Source organism: Balaenoptera musculus, chromosome 11, assembly GCF_009873245.2.
Source record: "Balaenoptera musculus isolate JJ_BM4_2016_0621 chromosome 11, mBalMus1.pri.v3, whole genome shotgun sequence".
Classification (NCBI taxonomy): Eukaryota; Metazoa; Chordata; class Mammalia; order Artiodactyla; family Balaenopteridae; genus Balaenoptera; species Balaenoptera musculus.
This window is the reverse complement of record NC_045795.1, coordinates 23,019,580-23,036,065: the sequence shown is the minus strand read 5'-3', so window position 1 is coordinate 23,036,065 and position 16,486 is coordinate 23,019,580. Positions and strand designations below refer to the sequence as shown.

The 16,486-nt window shown below is 52.5% G+C and overlaps 1 protein-coding gene across 1 annotated transcript; it reads left to right on the top strand.

Annotated features, from left to right (window-relative positions):
* The first annotated feature begins 648 nt into the window (after positions 1–648).
* Positions 649–16,409, top strand: DHX16 (DEAH-box helicase 16). The gene is given in 24 exon segments (XM_036868927.1): positions 649–1,046; positions 2,615–2,865; positions 2,962–3,124; positions 3,441–3,507; positions 6,914–7,012; positions 7,015–7,076; positions 7,079–7,159; positions 7,356–7,411; positions 7,413–7,487; positions 7,489–7,555; positions 7,635–7,826; positions 8,466–8,576; positions 8,749–8,864; positions 10,531–10,741; positions 10,933–11,031; positions 11,144–11,296; positions 12,924–13,064; positions 13,256–13,418; positions 13,515–13,633; positions 13,746–13,813; positions 14,537–14,699; positions 14,805–14,966; positions 15,218–15,391; positions 16,212–16,409. Coding segments are annotated over 24 exon segments (3,129 nt in total). The 5' UTR covers positions 649–839; the 3' UTR covers positions 16,341–16,409.
* The last annotated feature ends 77 nt before the right edge of the window (positions 16,410–16,486 follow it).

Genomic DNA, 16,486 nt, shown 5'->3' with positions numbered 1-16,486 from the left:
CAAAAAAAAAAAAAAAAAAAAAAAAAATGCTGAATACAGTTTGCACATTCCTTAGTTTGGAGATCTTTTAAAATAACTTTCAGAGACAGCGCCAAGAAAAGAGGGCACCTTTATTTTTTCTCCACATCCCAAGTTTGCTCCTGCCTGGAGTCCTCTTTTAAGCCTAACCTGTATTCACTTCTGCGGAAAGTACCAGTCCTAGCAAAGATCACTTCTAATCAGCACGGCCGAATCTGTAATAAGCATGGACCTGATCCTCTAATTTGAAAGACTGCCCCACCAGCCGCGCGCGCGCGCACACACACACACACACACCTTGCATTATTTTTGGCTCCATAGAACTTACATGTTTTATTTTTTATGTATCTTGTCTCCGCCCCCCTCAAGCCACTGTAAATTCTGTGAGGGATTTGTTTCTGATTTGTTCTTTGGTATATCCCCGGGGACTAAAACTGTGCCTAGCACACATTAGGCTCTCAGCATTTGTTGAATGAAATGAGTGAGTGTAACACCCAGGAATGACCAACAGAGGGCGACAGAGAGATTCGGTGGGGGAGGAAATGAAAATGTTTTTTCCCAAGCTTTGAGTACAATTCCGCAAGATTTGACTTCGCTCGGCCACCGTAGTGCTTAGGCCGGAAAAGTGTAGCCACTTCCGGCCTCCGAGGTCCGGGAAGATTGCTTTGGGCTGTCGGAAACCGAACCCCTAGGTCCTAAGGCAGCTTCTTTGTGGGACAGAGGCTCCGGCCCGGGGCTTCAGGCCTCCGGGTGGCCCGCCCGGCCGCCAGCGAGGCTGCTCGAGACACTTTCGGGGCCGGGAATAGGGAGCGTGAGTCGCCATGGCGACGCCGGCGGGGCTGGAGCGCTGGGTGCAAGACGAGCTGCACTCGGTGCTGGGACTGAGCGAGCGGCATGTGGCCCAGTTCCTCATCGGTACCGCGCAGCGCTGCGCCTCGGCAGAGGAGTTCGTGCAGCGCTTGCGAGACACCGATACCCTGGACCTCAGTGGGCCGGCCCGGGACTTCGCCTTGAGACTCTGGAACAAGGTGCGGGACAGGGGGGGGCCGGGCGTGGGAGCGGCAGGAGAGGGGGTGGAGCAGGGGCGGCGCCCCCAGGTTATTTGTCCTGGTGAGGTCGGGCTAACTGTCCAACCGAAAATTAAGTAAGCTCAGTTCACCAGCATTTATTCTTTCTCCGTGATCGCCTACGGGCTAGACGTCTACTTCCGTGGAGAAGATTGAGGATGGTTTAAGTGTTTTGGATTAAGCGCTATAGAGCAATGTTTCTCAAACTTTAACAGGTACAGGATTCATCCAGGGCTTTTGTTAAAATGCGGGTTCCGATTTGGTAGGTCTGGGATGGATTCTTCGTTTGTTCATTTCTAACAAATCTAACAAGTTTACAGGTGATGCTGGTGGTCCACAGACCACCCTTTGAATAGTGAGGCTATAGAATAGATGTGTAGGCCCGTGCTGTGGGAGGGCAGAAGGGGTGGGAGTTGGGATCGGGAAAAGCAGGCCCAAAGATTCTCTGGAATTTGTCAGGTAGAGAAGGGAGAAGAGTAAAGGTGTAAAGGTTAGCTCCTGGAAGACAAGACTGTATTTCTTTTTTTAATGAAATATTTTTTTAAATAAATTTATTTATTTTATTTTTGGCTGTGTTGGGTTTTCGTTGCTGCACGCGGGCTTTCTCTAGTTGCGGAGAGCAGGGGTTACTCTGCGTTGCGGTGTGCGGGATTCTCATTGCAGTGGCTTCTCGTTGCAGAGCATGGGCTCTAGGCACGCAGGCTTCAGTAGTTGTGGCACGTGGGCTCAGTAGTTGTGGCTTGTGGGCTCTAGAGCGCCGGCTCAGTAGTCGTGGTGCAGGGGCTTAGTTGCTCCGCGGCATGTGGGATCTTCCCAGACCAGGGCTCAAACCCATGTCCCCTGCATTGGCAGGCGGATTCTTAACCACAGCACCACCAGGGAAGTCTGACAAGACTGTATTTCTTGTCTTTGTATTCCTACCACCTAACTGCACCTTGCAGAATAAGAGCTTAGAAAGTATCCAGTAATACTAAAAGTGTTGAGCTTGTTCAGAGAATGGTGGATAACCTGGTGTGGATATCCCATAAGATGCTTGGTGAGAAATGAGGTTAGAACGTAAGGGATGGGAGGGTAGGAACTTTATGTTAATCTGTTCACCAGTGTATCCCTGGAGCCTGGTACAGTGCCAGGCCTGTGACAGGCCTCTGCACAACAATCCTGGCCAGTCCTTGGGTAGGAATGACTTAGTCATTGGGAAGAAGAGAGGTTGAGCAGTTGAGAATTGGATATGAGAATGTAAACTCCATGAGGGCAGGTTTTTGTCTCTTTATTTATCCCTGTATCCCTAGTATCTACCAGTGGATGCACGGGACAGGCTTCGATAAATGTTTGTTAAATGAACGACTGAAAAGAAGTTTAGAAGCTGAGAGGCCCCATTCAGGCTGACGGACATGGTGTGAAGCCTTGGGGAAGAGAGAGAATGAAGGCCGGTTTAAGATCAAGTTACTCCTTAAATTAGGAACAGGGCAGAGTAGGTGGGCAGGGATCAGGAGTTGCTCACATCCCCTTATCCTCTCCTCTTCTGACAGGTCCCACGGAAGGCAGTGGTGGAAAAGCCAGCTCGGGCAGCTGAGCGAGAGGCCAGAGCCCTGCTGGAAAAGAACCGATCATACAGGTTGCTGGAGGACAGCGAAGAGAGCAGCGAGGAGACTGTAGGCAGGGCCGGGAGCAGTCTCCGGAAGAAGCGGAAAAAACGGAAACACCTCAGGAAGAAACGTCAAGAGGAAGAGGAAGAAGAAGAGGAGGAAGAGTTTTCGGAGAAAGGAAAGAGGAAGACACAGTAAGTCAGAAGTAGGGTGAGAGAGGATGGGGCAGGTGGATGATGGGACAGTAAGCCTCTGGATGCCCTTAGTTAATGCTCTGGGTTGGGCTGCAGGGGGCGTAAACAGCAGACTGAGAAGCCAGAGTCAGAGGATGAGTGGGAGCGGACAGAGCGAGAGCGCCTTCAGGACCTGGAGGAGCGCGATGCGTTCGCCAAGCGGGTTCGGCAGCGGGACAAGGACCGGACTCGCAACGTCCTGGAGCGGTCAGACAAGAAGGTGCGTAGGAGCAGTACGTTCCGTCAGTCCCCAGAAGATCCCTGGGTCCAGTCTGAGGTTGGGTGTGATTGCGGATAGTGATCTCTGGGAAGACAAGGGGCTGCCTCCAGTGATCTGGTAATGTCTTTGGGTCTTCGGGCTAAGGTGGCTCTCTGCTGAACCTGCAGCCCCAGAGATTCCTCAGTGAAGGGGGAATATTTCTTTGTGCTGGGGAACATTTTTTTTGCTAGGGAACATCAGAATGATACCTGTGATTCTAGAAGGGCAATGGCTGTGGGCGTGGGGACTTTTGGCCACTCTTGCCTTCTTCTCCTAGGCTTATGAAGAGGCTCAGAAGCGCCTCAAGATGGCTGAGGAAGACCGGAAAGCCATGGTGAGTCCCAGTGCCCAGGAAGACAAAAAGAAAGACTTACTGAAGGACTGTGGTTAAGGATAGGGAGAAAGAGTGCACAGGAAGTGCAGTGGGGCTGCTGGTGGAGTGTTGGGTCTCTGGAGGAGGGGGCTTGGTTGACAGGAGCCTGCTGAGAGTGGACTTAAGTTGTAGAGGGAAGAAAACGGCCCAGAAACCCTCTTTGACTCCTTAGGATCAGATCACACTGTGTGTTAGTGAGGGGAGTGTGAGCTTTCCCTGTTCCTGAGACTTAAAGAGATGTACTCCAAAGGCAGCTGGGTGGTCAAGGGGGTGGCTGGAGGACAGGAGCAGAGCAGAGTCCTACTGCCCACGGATGTGCTGACCACTGAGCTTGGGTACAGCATCTCCACATACCTTCTTACCACCTGATCCCTCCATGCCCCACGGGGCCTTGTGATCTCCCACTGGTTTCCTGATTTGGTCTTCTCACTGCACAGGGACAGAGCCCTTGTAATTCATGAACTGGACTTGTTACGGGGTTAGCCTAGGTAGGGTTGCAGTTTTCCCAAGGCCTGGTCTTCCCATGTAAGTCACACTTAGATTTCCCCAAAGAATTCTGAGACTCTTGGTGTCCTGAAAATGGCCTAGTGGCCATCAGGTCTCTCCTGACATATCCATCTCAGCTCGCACCCCACAAAGTGACTGTGGCCAGAGACTTCTGACACATCTCTCGATGCTGGTGTAGTGTTTTTACTTTCCTGAATTTTTCTTTTCTTTTTCAATTATGAAAATTTTCAAACAAATAGGAAAATTGAAAGAATAGTATAAGGCAATTTTTTAAAAAATTTATTTATTTATTTATTTATTTATTTTTGGCTGAGTTGGGTCTTTGTTGCTGCGCGTGGGCTTCCTCTAGTTGCAGCGATGGGGGGCTATTCTTCGTTGCGGTGCGCGGCCTTCTCATTGTGGTGGCTTCTCTTGTTGCGGAGCACGGGCTCTAGGTGCACGGGCTTAGTTGCCCCGCGGCATGTGGGATCTTCCCAGACCAGGGCTCGAACCCATGTCCCCTGCATTGGCAGGCGGATTCTTAACCACTGAGCCACCAGGGAAGCCCTAAAGAATAGTATAATGAACGTTCATCCAGACTATTTGGATTAAAAAATCGCTAATACTGTGTGCAATATTTGCAGTGTCTATGTATTTTTATTTATTTATTTATTTAAAGTTTTATTTATTTATTTTTGGCTGTGTTGGGTCTTTGTTGCTGTGCGCGGGCTTTCTCTAGTTGCAGCGAGCGGGAGCTACTCTTCGTTGTGGCGCGCGGGCTTTTCATTGTGGTGGCTTCTCTTGTTGTGGAGCATGGGCTCTAGGCACACGGGCTTCAGTAGTTATGGCGTGTGGGCTCTAGAGTGCAGGCTCAGTAGTTGTGGCACACGGGCTTAGTTGCTCTGTGGTATGTGGGAGCTTCCTGGACCAGGGCTCGAACCTGTGTCCCCTGCGTTGGCCGGCAGATTCTTACCACTGCGCCACCAGGGAAGTCCCTGCAATGCCTATGTAAATGGCGGCTTTTTTCTTTTCCTCTCTTTTTGAACCATTTAAAAGTTTTAGACATCATGGCATTTTGTCCCATCAGCACGTACCTGGTAAGACATTTCTCTAAAACCACAGTGCCATTGTCACACCCAGGCAGATGATTCTCATATATCAACTAAGAACCTGCCTATAATAAAATTTCCCCAGTTACCCCAAAATGTCTTTAATAACTGCTTTTTCCAAACTGGAATCCAGTCAAGGTTCACGCATTGCATTTGGTTGTTAGGTTTCTTCAGTTTGTTTTATTTCCCCCTTCTCTCTCTTTTCTTTCTGTCTCATCTTGTACCATGTCCTACATTCTGGATTTATCTGATCCTTATCTTGTGGTATTAAGTTCTGTCCCAGTGCTTACTTTAAAGTGGAAATTGGGTCCACAGCTTGCTTAGACTCAGATTAAACAACTGTGGCAGCAACACCTCTTGGGTGGTGATGTGCACGTCATATCAGGGGGACACACTGTCCAGCTGTGTGCGTGTTAGTGCTGGTATCCTTCCTACCAACAGCCTCTCAGCTAATGGTTTAGCAACCACTGCTAATCCTTTCCTGAATCACTTATGTCATGGGGGATTGCAAAGTGGTGATTTTTGGATTCTGACATTCCTTCTACATTTATCGGCTAACCTTTTTATATAGAGAAGAACTTTTCCTCAATAACAAGGAATGGGCTACAGTGCCTTCCTCAAAGTGAGGGCAAATGCTTAACTGTTCCCTTTTAATTACTAATTTTCGGAGTAAAGAGTCTGCTGTAATAGTCACCTCACCGGTGACAGAAGTTTTTTTCCCGTTGTTTGTACGCGTGTCACGTTGGACTCGTGAATTTTTATTTCTCAATGTTTTATAATTGCATATCACTTTTCTTTTTGATGCTCAGATTGCCCTGATTTCTTGCCCATATTTTAAAAAGACATCCATCTGCCCCACCCATCAGGCCAAAGGAGTATTTGATTGTGGTACTCAGATCAGGTCATGAGCATAAACTCCATTTTAAGACGTGATAGAACAAACAAGAAAAACCAAGCAGTTAAATCGAATCAGGGCCCCCAAGGGGAGGGCAGCAGTGGGGTTTTGTCACTGCAGTAGAGGAGCTTGTTGGGAACACAGGGAAGATCGTGTTGCCACAGTGGGAGGGCTTAGGGTTAGGGTCCAGAAAGGCCTTCAGCATGTGGCCAGTCTTCTGTCATCCACAATGTGTCCTGAAAAGCCTGTATCGAAAGGAAACATGTAGAAGCCAAATGACCCATTGTCTGAGGGGGAGAAGTTAGTCCCCGAGCTAAACATCCCTCATTACATTTTGCCTCACAGAACCACTCTCTGATGCTTCCAGCCTTTTTGTGTGTAATTTATTTTTCCCTTTTCCTCAAACTGCAGTCATTTGGTTCAAGACCAGGGAGCATATCATTGGGGAGGAAGAATACCTATTTTTGGCTCACCCAGTGGTTTCCAGTTGTCTCACTTGTTTTCAGTTTGAGACCTGTGCTTCCAAATGCTGGTACCAGCTGTTATGTTTTTCCCCTTTCCACTAAGTCAAATAAAATAGCAAGAGTACAGTATAAAATATGCACATAATCACCTTAGCTCTAGTGAATTTATATTGGCGAAGATGGTCAGGCTGCCTGGAAGGACGTCCAGCTGGGTCTTCCTGCTGGAAGGCAGCGTGTGGGCCCAGCGTTGGGCATGTCGTCAGTCGCGTTGTCCAGTGCAGAGGGAAGGAAGGTAGAGGACACATCTTTAGGTTCTCTTGCTGGCCTGTCGGAGGTTGTCACTCTTAGGGGTAGGTGAGGAAAAGGGTCACTCTTCCAGCGAGAGGAGGCTCTGACTGCCCTGGGCTGACCCAGGTCCCTGAGCTGCGGAAGAATCCCGCCGAGAATACCTGGCCAAGCGGGGCGGCGAGAAGCTTGAGGACCTGGAGGCCGAGCTGGTGGACGAGGAGTTCCTCTTTGGGGATGTGAGCTGAGCCAACACGAGCGGCGTGAGCTCAGATACAAGCGGCGAGTGCGGGATCTGGCCCCGGGAGTACCCGGGCGGCTGGGGAGCAGGAGAAGCTGGAGGCCACCAATCGCTACCACATGCCCGAGGAGACGCGAGGACAGGTGAGGCGAGGGGGTCCACCGCTTCAGCCCCGGTCCCCAAGCGGAGGGGAGGGAAGGGCTTCCCGGGGTTTGGGGGCGGTGGCTTGGCTGGCCCCTTCCTTGTCTTGCCTTTCTCCATGGGCGGGGGTAGCGGCTGGGGAGGGGGCGGCTGGGCAGAGAGGGGCAGCTCTGTCTCCACGTACCCCTCTCTCTTTAGCCAGCACGAGCGGTGGATCTAGTGGAGGAGGAGTCCGGTGCCCCTGGGGAGGAGCACGCGCTGGGAGGAGGCCCGGCTCGGGGCAGCGTCCCTGAAGTTTGGGGCCCGAGATGCTGCCTCTCAGAGCCCAAGTATCGCTGGTGCTGGAGGAAGAGGAGACCATCGAGTTCGTCCGGGCCACTCAGCTCCAGGGTGACGAGGTGAGAGGGAGGGCGCGGGATGTCCCGAGGAGCGTGGGGAGCCGGCCCTGAAACTCACTGCCCTTCTCCTCCTTCTCAGGAGCCGTCAGCCCCACCCGTTCCAACCCAGGCCAAGCAGAAGGAGTCCATCCAGGTCGTCCGCCGCAGCCTCCCGGTGTTCCCGTTCCGCGAGGAGCTCCTGGCCGCCATTGCTAATCATCAGGTCCTCATCATCGAAGGCGAGACAGGCTCGGGCAAGACCACCCAAATCCCACAGTACCTCTTTGAGGAGGTATGTCAGCCTCAGCCTCAGCTGGCACTGACCGGCACAGTCCTGTCAGCTCCTTTACGTGCGATTTTGAGTAGTCACTTTCCTTCTCTACTTCAGTCCTTTAGTCTTTTCTGCTAAGTGGTGAGGTTCTTGAGAATAAAGGCCACGCCCTTTTCATGCTTCTGTTTTCACTTCCTGCCACGGTGTCCATGCCTGATAGGTGTTCTGTAGGTTAGCGTTGGAAGGAGGTATAGACGGTTAGATGGTGGCGTACGGGTGTGAGATGGACCCCGCTCCACCAGCCCGGCCTCTGCTCCTCTGCAGGGCCGAGGGATGAGGAGTGAAAAGACTTTTCCTACTTTTTTACCTTCCCTTGTTCCCCTTGCTTTTGGGTCTGCCCAGCCGGTCAGTCCTTTTCCAGCTTGAATCTCGCAGAGCCCCGAACTTGATGACCCAAAGGGCTGGGACTGCCTAGGGCTGGGTGAGGACCCTTTGTGGGCCCTGGGTCTGCCATCCTATCCGTTTGCCCTTCTTGTCTGGTTTTCTGCTTCTGTCTGTTTCTCTGTTCCCCCTGCCCTGCATTTCCAACTTCTCTGAATTGCTGGGCCCCAGCTGCATATTTGTCAAAGGGAAAACCTCCTCTTTCTTCTTGTCATGCAGGGTTACACAAAGAAAGGCGTGAAGATTGCCTGCACCCAGCCCCGGAGAGTGGCAGCCATGAGCGTGGCTGCCCGTGTGGCCCGGGAGATGGGTGTGAAGCTTGGGAATGAGGTGAGATCTGTGGGGACTGAGGGACGAGGAGAGCCCCTAGGGTCTGGGACTCAGCCCCCGCTGCCTGCAGGTCCCCTCAACCCCCATCAGTCCAGGTGCTCACCCTTGTCCCTTTGCCCTCCCTTCTGGGGGCACCAGCCCAACTGTCGATCACTAATGGCCCACATGACAGGTCGGCTACAGCATCCGCTTTGAGGACTGCACATCAGAGCGAACTGTCCTGCGCTACATGACGGACGGGATGCTTCTCCGGGAGTTCCTCTCTGAGCCTGACCTTGCGAGTTACAGGTACGCACAGGCCCCCCAGCTCCCACGAGAGGGGGCGCTGCCCGCCTTCGCCTCCCTCCGGTCTGCTGCCCTCCTGTTCTTCAGTACCTTCCTTTATCTCCTTTAATCTCTGGCTTTTCCCTCCTTTCTTCCCACCTGGCCAGTTTGGCCATTGTCTTCTCTTTTGATTTATCCACCAGTTCTTTTTTCTTAAATTATTTATTTATCTATTTTTGGCTGCGTTGGATCTTCATTGCTGCACGCAGGTTTTCTCTAGCTCTGGCGAGCAGGGGCTACTCTTCGTTGCGGTGCGCGGGCTTCTCATTGCGGTGGCTTCTCTTGTTGTGGAGCATGGGCTCTAGGTGCATGGGCTTTAGTAGTTGTAGCACATGGGCTCAGTAGTTGTGGCGCACGGGCTTAGTTGCTCCGCGGCATGTGGGATCTCCCCAGACCAGGGCCTGAACCCGTGTCCCCTGCCTTGGCAGGCGGATTCTTAACCACTGCGCCACCAGGGAAGTCCTGTCTACCAGTTTTTGAATCTTTATGGTTCGAACAGTCTTAGAACTGAGATGGGCCCGGAGGGTAGAAGAGGCTACAGAGAAAGCCTTTCTGTCTCTCCCCAATTGTTCCCAGAGTTCAGAAAACAATCAGGATGGTAGAATGGTGCTGTGGGGACTTGAGGAGCCACGTGAAGACCACTTGCAAAAACTTAGAATGTTCAGCTTAGAGGGGAAAACTCAGACATCCTGGTTCCCTCTAAATATGTGAAGGGCTATTATTACATGAGAAAGGGACCAGACTTGTTTTATGTGACCCCAGAGAGCACAGCTAGGAGCCATGGGGGAGGTTACAGGGAGGCGGATTTCAGATCAATACCGAGAAGCCATAGAGTGGCAGAGATTGCAGGGGCTGTCAGAGTGCTTGCGCCCTGACTCTTAAGCCTCTGGCCCACGTCTTGGAGTGGCTTGATCTGTGAATAATGAGTTCTCAGTGCCGGCATTGGCCAAGCAGGGGTTGGATGCGCATGTCTTGTGGGGGAGAAGTGATTCATGGATGGGATGAGGGTGGAGCCAGGCCAGCTGAGCAGTACTTGCCTTTTCAGCTCCTAGGAGACTGTGGATTTCCGGTCCTAGAAGATTACAGTGGAGCAATGGGATAGATATGATTTGGTCCTTCACATCCCTTGGAAAAACCTCTGAGAACCCATGGAAGGCCAGCTAATGCAAGAGTGTTCAGGGTGTGGGGTTTTCCCATCACGCCAGCCTGCTTTGTGAAATGGCTGAGGACTTCACCATCATGGTCACAGTTAGGCACAAAGGGTTGAAGTGGGGGATGAGCTCCTGCGGGCTTGGCAGGAAATCCAATGACTAGAGCAAGGAGAAAGAAGGTGGCACACATATAGCTAAGCTACGAGGAGACCAAGAAGCCTGCAGAGTCCTCTCAGGTTGGGGTGGGAGGGCTCACCTGGCCCCTCTCTCCAGAAAGAGGCATCAGGGCCAATCAGGGATGCGTGGCAGCTGCCCCAGAGGACCCCGGGAGCTTCGGGGCTGTTCACATCATGGTGGTTCAGGTCTGTCTGTTCCTTCCTAGCCAGGCTGTGGGCCTATCCTCTCATCTGATGACCCCAGTGTCCCCTCCTGCATTACCCACCTCCCCTCGCTCACTGGTGCCCCCGTTCCTTCCTCAGCGTGGTGATGGTGGATGAGGCCCACGAACGGACCCTGCACACAGACATTCTCTTTGGGTTGATCAAGGATGTTGCTCGCTTCCGACCTGAGCTCAAGGTCCTGGTGGCTTCAGCCACACTGGACACTGCCCGCTTTTCCACCTTCTTTGATGACGCCCCCGTCTTCCGGATCCCAGGACGCAGGTTTCCAGTTGACATCTTCTATACCAAGGTGCCCCCTCAGGGAGGATGGGCTTAAGTGTAAAGGCAGTGGAGCCTTTGAAGGAAATTGTCCCAAGGAGGGAAGGACGGGATGGAGAGTCCAAAGGGAAACTGGGATAAAGTGTACGTCGAGCTGGGAGGAGAGGAAGAGATTTGCCTGAGCAGGTGGCCTTCCTGTGACCCTGCCTCCTCCCCCGCCAGGCTCCAGAGGCGGACTACCTGGAGGCCTGTGTCGTGTCTGTGCTGCAGATTCATGTGACCCAGCCCCCTGGGGATATCCTGGTGTTCCTGACAGGACAGGTGCGTGACGTGGGGGAGGGGGTGTGATATGTGTATCCCAGGGGAAGACAGGGCTGGCAGGTCAGCCTCGCGTGACTCTGGGTCCCACGCAGCTCTCCCCACCCAAATCCAGGATGAGATTGAGGCTGCCTGTGAGATGCTCCAGGATCGCTGCCGCCGCCTGGGCTCCAAAATCCGGGAGCTCCTGGTGCTGCCCATTTATGCCAACCTGCCTTCCGACATGCAGGCGCGGATCTTCCAGCCCACGCCCCCTGGGGCACGGAAGGTCAGTTGGAGAAACCCACATTCTTCACCCCTGTGGTTCACGCAACTAGTAGTGAAAAGGAAAGTGTGTGCCTGCCCTGTGCAAGGTGTGTCCTGGGCACTGCTGCAGCTGCGAGGCTGGGTGGCAGTTCCTCGCCTCTGGAGCTGGAGAGAGAGGGTGACGACAGTGGGAATGGCGAGATAGCCAAATGCGTGATCCAGAAAGTGAGCATGGTAGAGGTGCAGAGGAGAAGGGAGGCCCTTGGTGTGCCAGGAGGTGGGATTTGGTCTGGACCTTTAGGGAAGATGATGGGGGAATATCAGAGGAAGGCTTAAGGGGTGTCTGAGGTCAGAGTACTCCAGCAGGCTTAGTGGAAGGCTCACATGGTGAAGTAGTGGGAGACAGGTTAAAAACAACTTTGAATGGAGATTAGAGAGGGCCTTTGATGGCAGGTGGAAGAGTGTGGACTTTAGACCAGTGAGTGGCCATCAAAGGATTTTGAGCAAAGAGGTAACTTTTCATTCAACAAATATTTAAAGAGTTCCCCCCACGTTCCAGGTACTGTTCTAGGGGATGAGGACACAGCAATGAACAAAACAAGTCAAACAAGTCGCTAGCCTCATGGAGTTTAGTCTAATATAAGTTAGGAGACAATGAACACATAAATACCTAACATCAATTTGTGGCAAATGCTCTGAAGAGGTACAGTGTGGCATAGGAGGACGGAGGCTGACTCCGGGGATGTTGGGAGAGGAATGGCAGGAAGGGATTTTCCTTAGGGTGTAGGGAAGGCCTCTCCCTCTCTGATAAGGTGAGAGTGAAGCTGGGGCCTCAACCAGGCGAGGGAAGGAGCCAGGCTGACATCTGGGAGAAGAGCGCGCCAAGTAGAGGGAATAGCGTACGCGGAGGGCGGGCGTGAGGATGGGTGTGAGGCGTGCTCAGCAGTGGGCAGGGGTGGAGCGAGGAGCCCTGGTGCTAGGAGATGAGATCAGAAAAGTAGCCAGGGCCTGGAGGACTCGGGGCCTGAAGGGGCTTGGATGTGATTCTCAGGTAAGGTGGGAAGCCACTGATGGATGCGGGGAGTGATGTGACAGGCTCACATTTTAAAAGGACCATTCTGGATGCCGTGTAACCAGGGCTAGGAGTAGAGCAGGGAGACTCATCAGGGGGCTATTTTAGGAAGTAACGTGTAAAGGTGAATATGAAAGTGACAGTGGGGCTTCCCTCGAGGTCCAGTGGTTAGGACTCCACGCTTCCACTGCAGGGGGCGCGGGTTTGATCCCTGGTTGGGGGAACTAAGATCCCACATGCTGTGCGGTGCGGCCAAAAACTAAAAAACAAATTAAAAAAAAAAAAAATTGACAGTGGGGAAGATGGGGCCAGAACCTGACACCCCCAGCTCCCACCTCTGAAAAAAACCCTGAACCCCCTTCATTTCCTTTCCTTTTCCTTTCTGCCTTGTGCCCTGCTAATCCCCACATCTCCCCCGCCCTTCTACTGGCCTGTCCCCCTCTCCCGACCTTGGCCGCAAATGCCCTCAGCTCCTGCTCCTTTGCACCTGTTTGTCTACTCCACGTCTTCCAGAATTACTTTCTCTGGGTAACTAGGTGGGTGGGATTTACGGGCGATCCCACATCCCCTCATTCAGGTAGTTGTGGCAACGAACATCGCCGAGACCTCGCTCACCATCGAGGGCATCATTTACGTGCTGGACCCGGGGTTCTGTAAGCAGAAGAGCTACAACCCGCGCACGGGCATGGAATCGCTCACCGTCACACCCTGCAGCAAGGTTGGCCTGGGCTTGAGCAGGGTCTCCATGGGGCGAGGGGGAGAACAGGCCAGCTCAGAAGCGGTGGAGGCTGCTTAGAGCAAGGGGGATTAGCGGTCCACACCCTCCCAGATTTCTTGCAGAAATACTGCCCTTTCTCTTTTCCATCACCAGATTGTCCGTGGGCCTGACAAATTGTCCTTTCTTTCCAGGCCTCAGCCAGTCAGCGAGCTGGTCGGGCGGGTCGGGTGGCTGCAGGGAAGTGCTTCCGCCTGTATACCGCCTGGGCCTATCAGCACGAGCTGGAAGAAACCACAGTGCCCGAGATTCAGAGGACCAGCCTGGGCAACGTCGTGTTGCTGCTCAAGAGTTTAGGTGACTGGGGTCCCCCAGTCCTCCTGAGACAGAAGGGGTGGGGCTAGCTGGTCCTTGTGAAGGGACTCTGTTCTACCCCCTCACATCTTTCTCCAGGGATCCACGACCTAATGCACTTTGATTTCCTGGACCCTCCGCCATATGAGACCCTGCTGCTGGCTTTGGAGCAGCTGTATGCGCTGGGGGCCCTCAACCACCTTGGGGAGCTCACCACGGTGAGGTGGGAGGGCGGCAGGCTGGGGCAGGAGGAAGGCTGGGGTGACCCCTCGAGAGTTGGAGGGACACCTGAGGGAGGAGTGGCCTCAACTCTCTCTTTCCTCTCCTTAGTCTGGTCGAAAGATGGCAGAGCTGCCGGTGGACCCCATGCTGTCTAAAATGATCCTGGCCTCTGAGAAGTAAGCCCCTGACTCGGCCGGGCCCCCAGCACACACACTGGCCCTGCCTCTTTCTATCTCTGGGGCCATCTTTGTGATCTTGTTTTTTCTCTCCACCACATTATTCTTTAACAAATAACAAGTTATTAGATACCTTTTATTGCCCCTTTTGAGGCCCAGAGGGATCAGTAAGACACTGTCCTGTCTTTGGTTATGATTATCAAATGGGTGAGATTGACAAGCATGTAGAAAATTTGGGGGCATGAATGAAAGTGGAAGATTTTCCATTGTGAGGAGTGCTGAGTGAGGGCTGGTTTGGGGACTTACTCATTCCTAAGGTTTCAGACTAGAGCATTTAGATACAGCTGTGGAGGGACCACCTTTAAATGCCATTCCTCTGCTATGGTTGAGGTTAAAGGTCATTACGTGAACTTAAAGGGATTGCTATAATGTGCACCTTCTTACTGCAGAACCCTCAGAGGGCCCTGGTGCCTTCCTGCCCCTGCCTCCCTGGTTATCTCTCCTGTTACCATTTTATCTATAACCCGACCCTCACCTCCTTGACCCCCATACCGCTGCCTCTGCCACCAAAATCAATCTACTCTCTGATTTGTAGCCGTTAGCCCAACTTGCTGTCCCCACGTGAGGACATCCACCGCACAGCGATCCCTTCCCTCCTCACTGCGCCTGTTCCTGTTGCTGTGTCTCGCTTTGAACTCCCATGCCTTTCCCTTCCTGCCCCAGGTACAGCTGTTCAGAGGAGATCCTGACAGTGGCTGCCATGCTCTCTGTCAACAACTCCATCTTCTACCGACCCAAGGACAAGGTCGTCCATGCCGACAATGCTCGTGTCAACTTCTTCCTCCCTGGTGGGGACCACCTGGTTCTGCTGAACGTTTATACGCAGGTCACTGGGCTTGGGTGAGTGGGAGTGAGGGGGACGTGGGGGACTCTGGTCCTGCTGTATACTTAACACCCCCTCTTCCCCCCTCTTTTTCAACCCTTTTCACAGTGGGCTGAGAGTGGTTACTCTTCCCAGTGGTGCTATGAGAACTTTGTACAGTTCAGATCGATGCGCCGAGCCCGGGATGTGCGGGAACAGCTGGAGGGGCTCCTGGAACGCGTGGAAGTCGGTCTCAGTTCCTGCCAGGGGGACTATATCCGTGTCCGAAAGGTCAGCGTTTCTTTAGTCTGCTGCTGTCCACCCAGTATCTCCCGAGGAGCAAGCTTCTCCCTGGGGCCAGCAGCCTGAGAACGTGCCCCTTCCCCTGTGGAAGGTGTGCTCTCCCTGTGCTTTCTTCCCGGACCCCTGAAAGGCCCTTACCTTTCTAGTTCTCCCAAAGCCTGAACTAAAAAGGCAGTGAGTGCTGAGGGTCCCTGGACGCCTGCCTTTCCCACTGACTTCCTTTCCCGCCTGCTCCGTAGGCCATCACTGCTGGTTACTTCTACCACACAGCACGGTTGACTCGCAGTGGCTACCGCACAGTGAAACAGCAGCAGACGGTGTTCATTCATCCCAACTCTTCCCTCTTTGAGGAACAGCCACGCTGGCTGCTCTACCACGAACTTGTCTTGACCACCAAAGAGTTCATGAGACAGGTGAGGGGACCTTGCCCTGCCCAGGCAGGTGGATTGTGTGGGAGATGGTATCCTGGCAAGCTAAAAACCCAGGTTCAAGTTGCTGGGACTGGCAGAGAAACAGGAAAGCACCTTGGTTTAAGGTAGGATAAGATAGAAATGCATCCTTTCTAACAGCTGTCTCACCATCTACTAAGATCTGAGAACTGTTTATTCATTCACTAAGTATTTGAATGCCCATTGTCTCAGTGTTTCAGGTGCTGGGGTGATAATGAACAAAGCAGATATGAGCTCCATCCTGAGTGTATTTCAGTCTTTACGTTCAGGCTTTTGTTTAGGGTTAGCTTACTTGTGCTCTTGAATAGCATGTAGAGATGTGTGTCTGCCCCTGGGATCCAGAGTATTAGAGCCAGGTACCCTTTCCCCTAGCCCTGCAGTCAAAGGGGAAAGAGAACCTTCTTTTAAATCACACACACAGGGCTTCCCTAGTGGCGCAGTGGTTGAGAATCTGCCTGCCAATGCAGGGGACACGGGTTCCAGCCCTGGTCTGGGAAGATCCCACATGCCACAGAGCGACTAAGCCCGTGAGCCACAATTGCTGAGCCTGCGCGTCTGGAGCCTGTGCTCCACAACGGGAGAGGCCACGATAGTGAGAGGCCTGCGCACCGCGATGAAGAGTGGCCCCCACTTGCCGCAACTAGAGAAAGCCCTCACACAGAAACGAAGACCCAACACAGCCATAAATAAATAAATAAATAAATAAAATTTAAATCACACACACACAGCAGAAACTAGGTTGGACGGAAGGGAACCCTGCTGATTTTGTTCTCTTCCCTTCCAGGTATTGGAGATTGAGAGCAGCTGGCTTCTGGAGGTGGCTCCGCACTATTACAAGGCCAAGGAGCTAGAAGATCCCCATGCTAAGAAAATGCCCAAAAAAGTAGGCAAGACACGAGAAGAGCTAGGGTAAAGAGCAGAGAACATAACAGAACAAACAGAACGTTAACACCAGCTCCTTTTCCTTCTGTACATTATTTAATATCTATTAATAAAAATATTTTTAGAGTAAAGCTATGGGGAACTTTAGAGATTCAGAGAAAGTGACATGGAAATTCG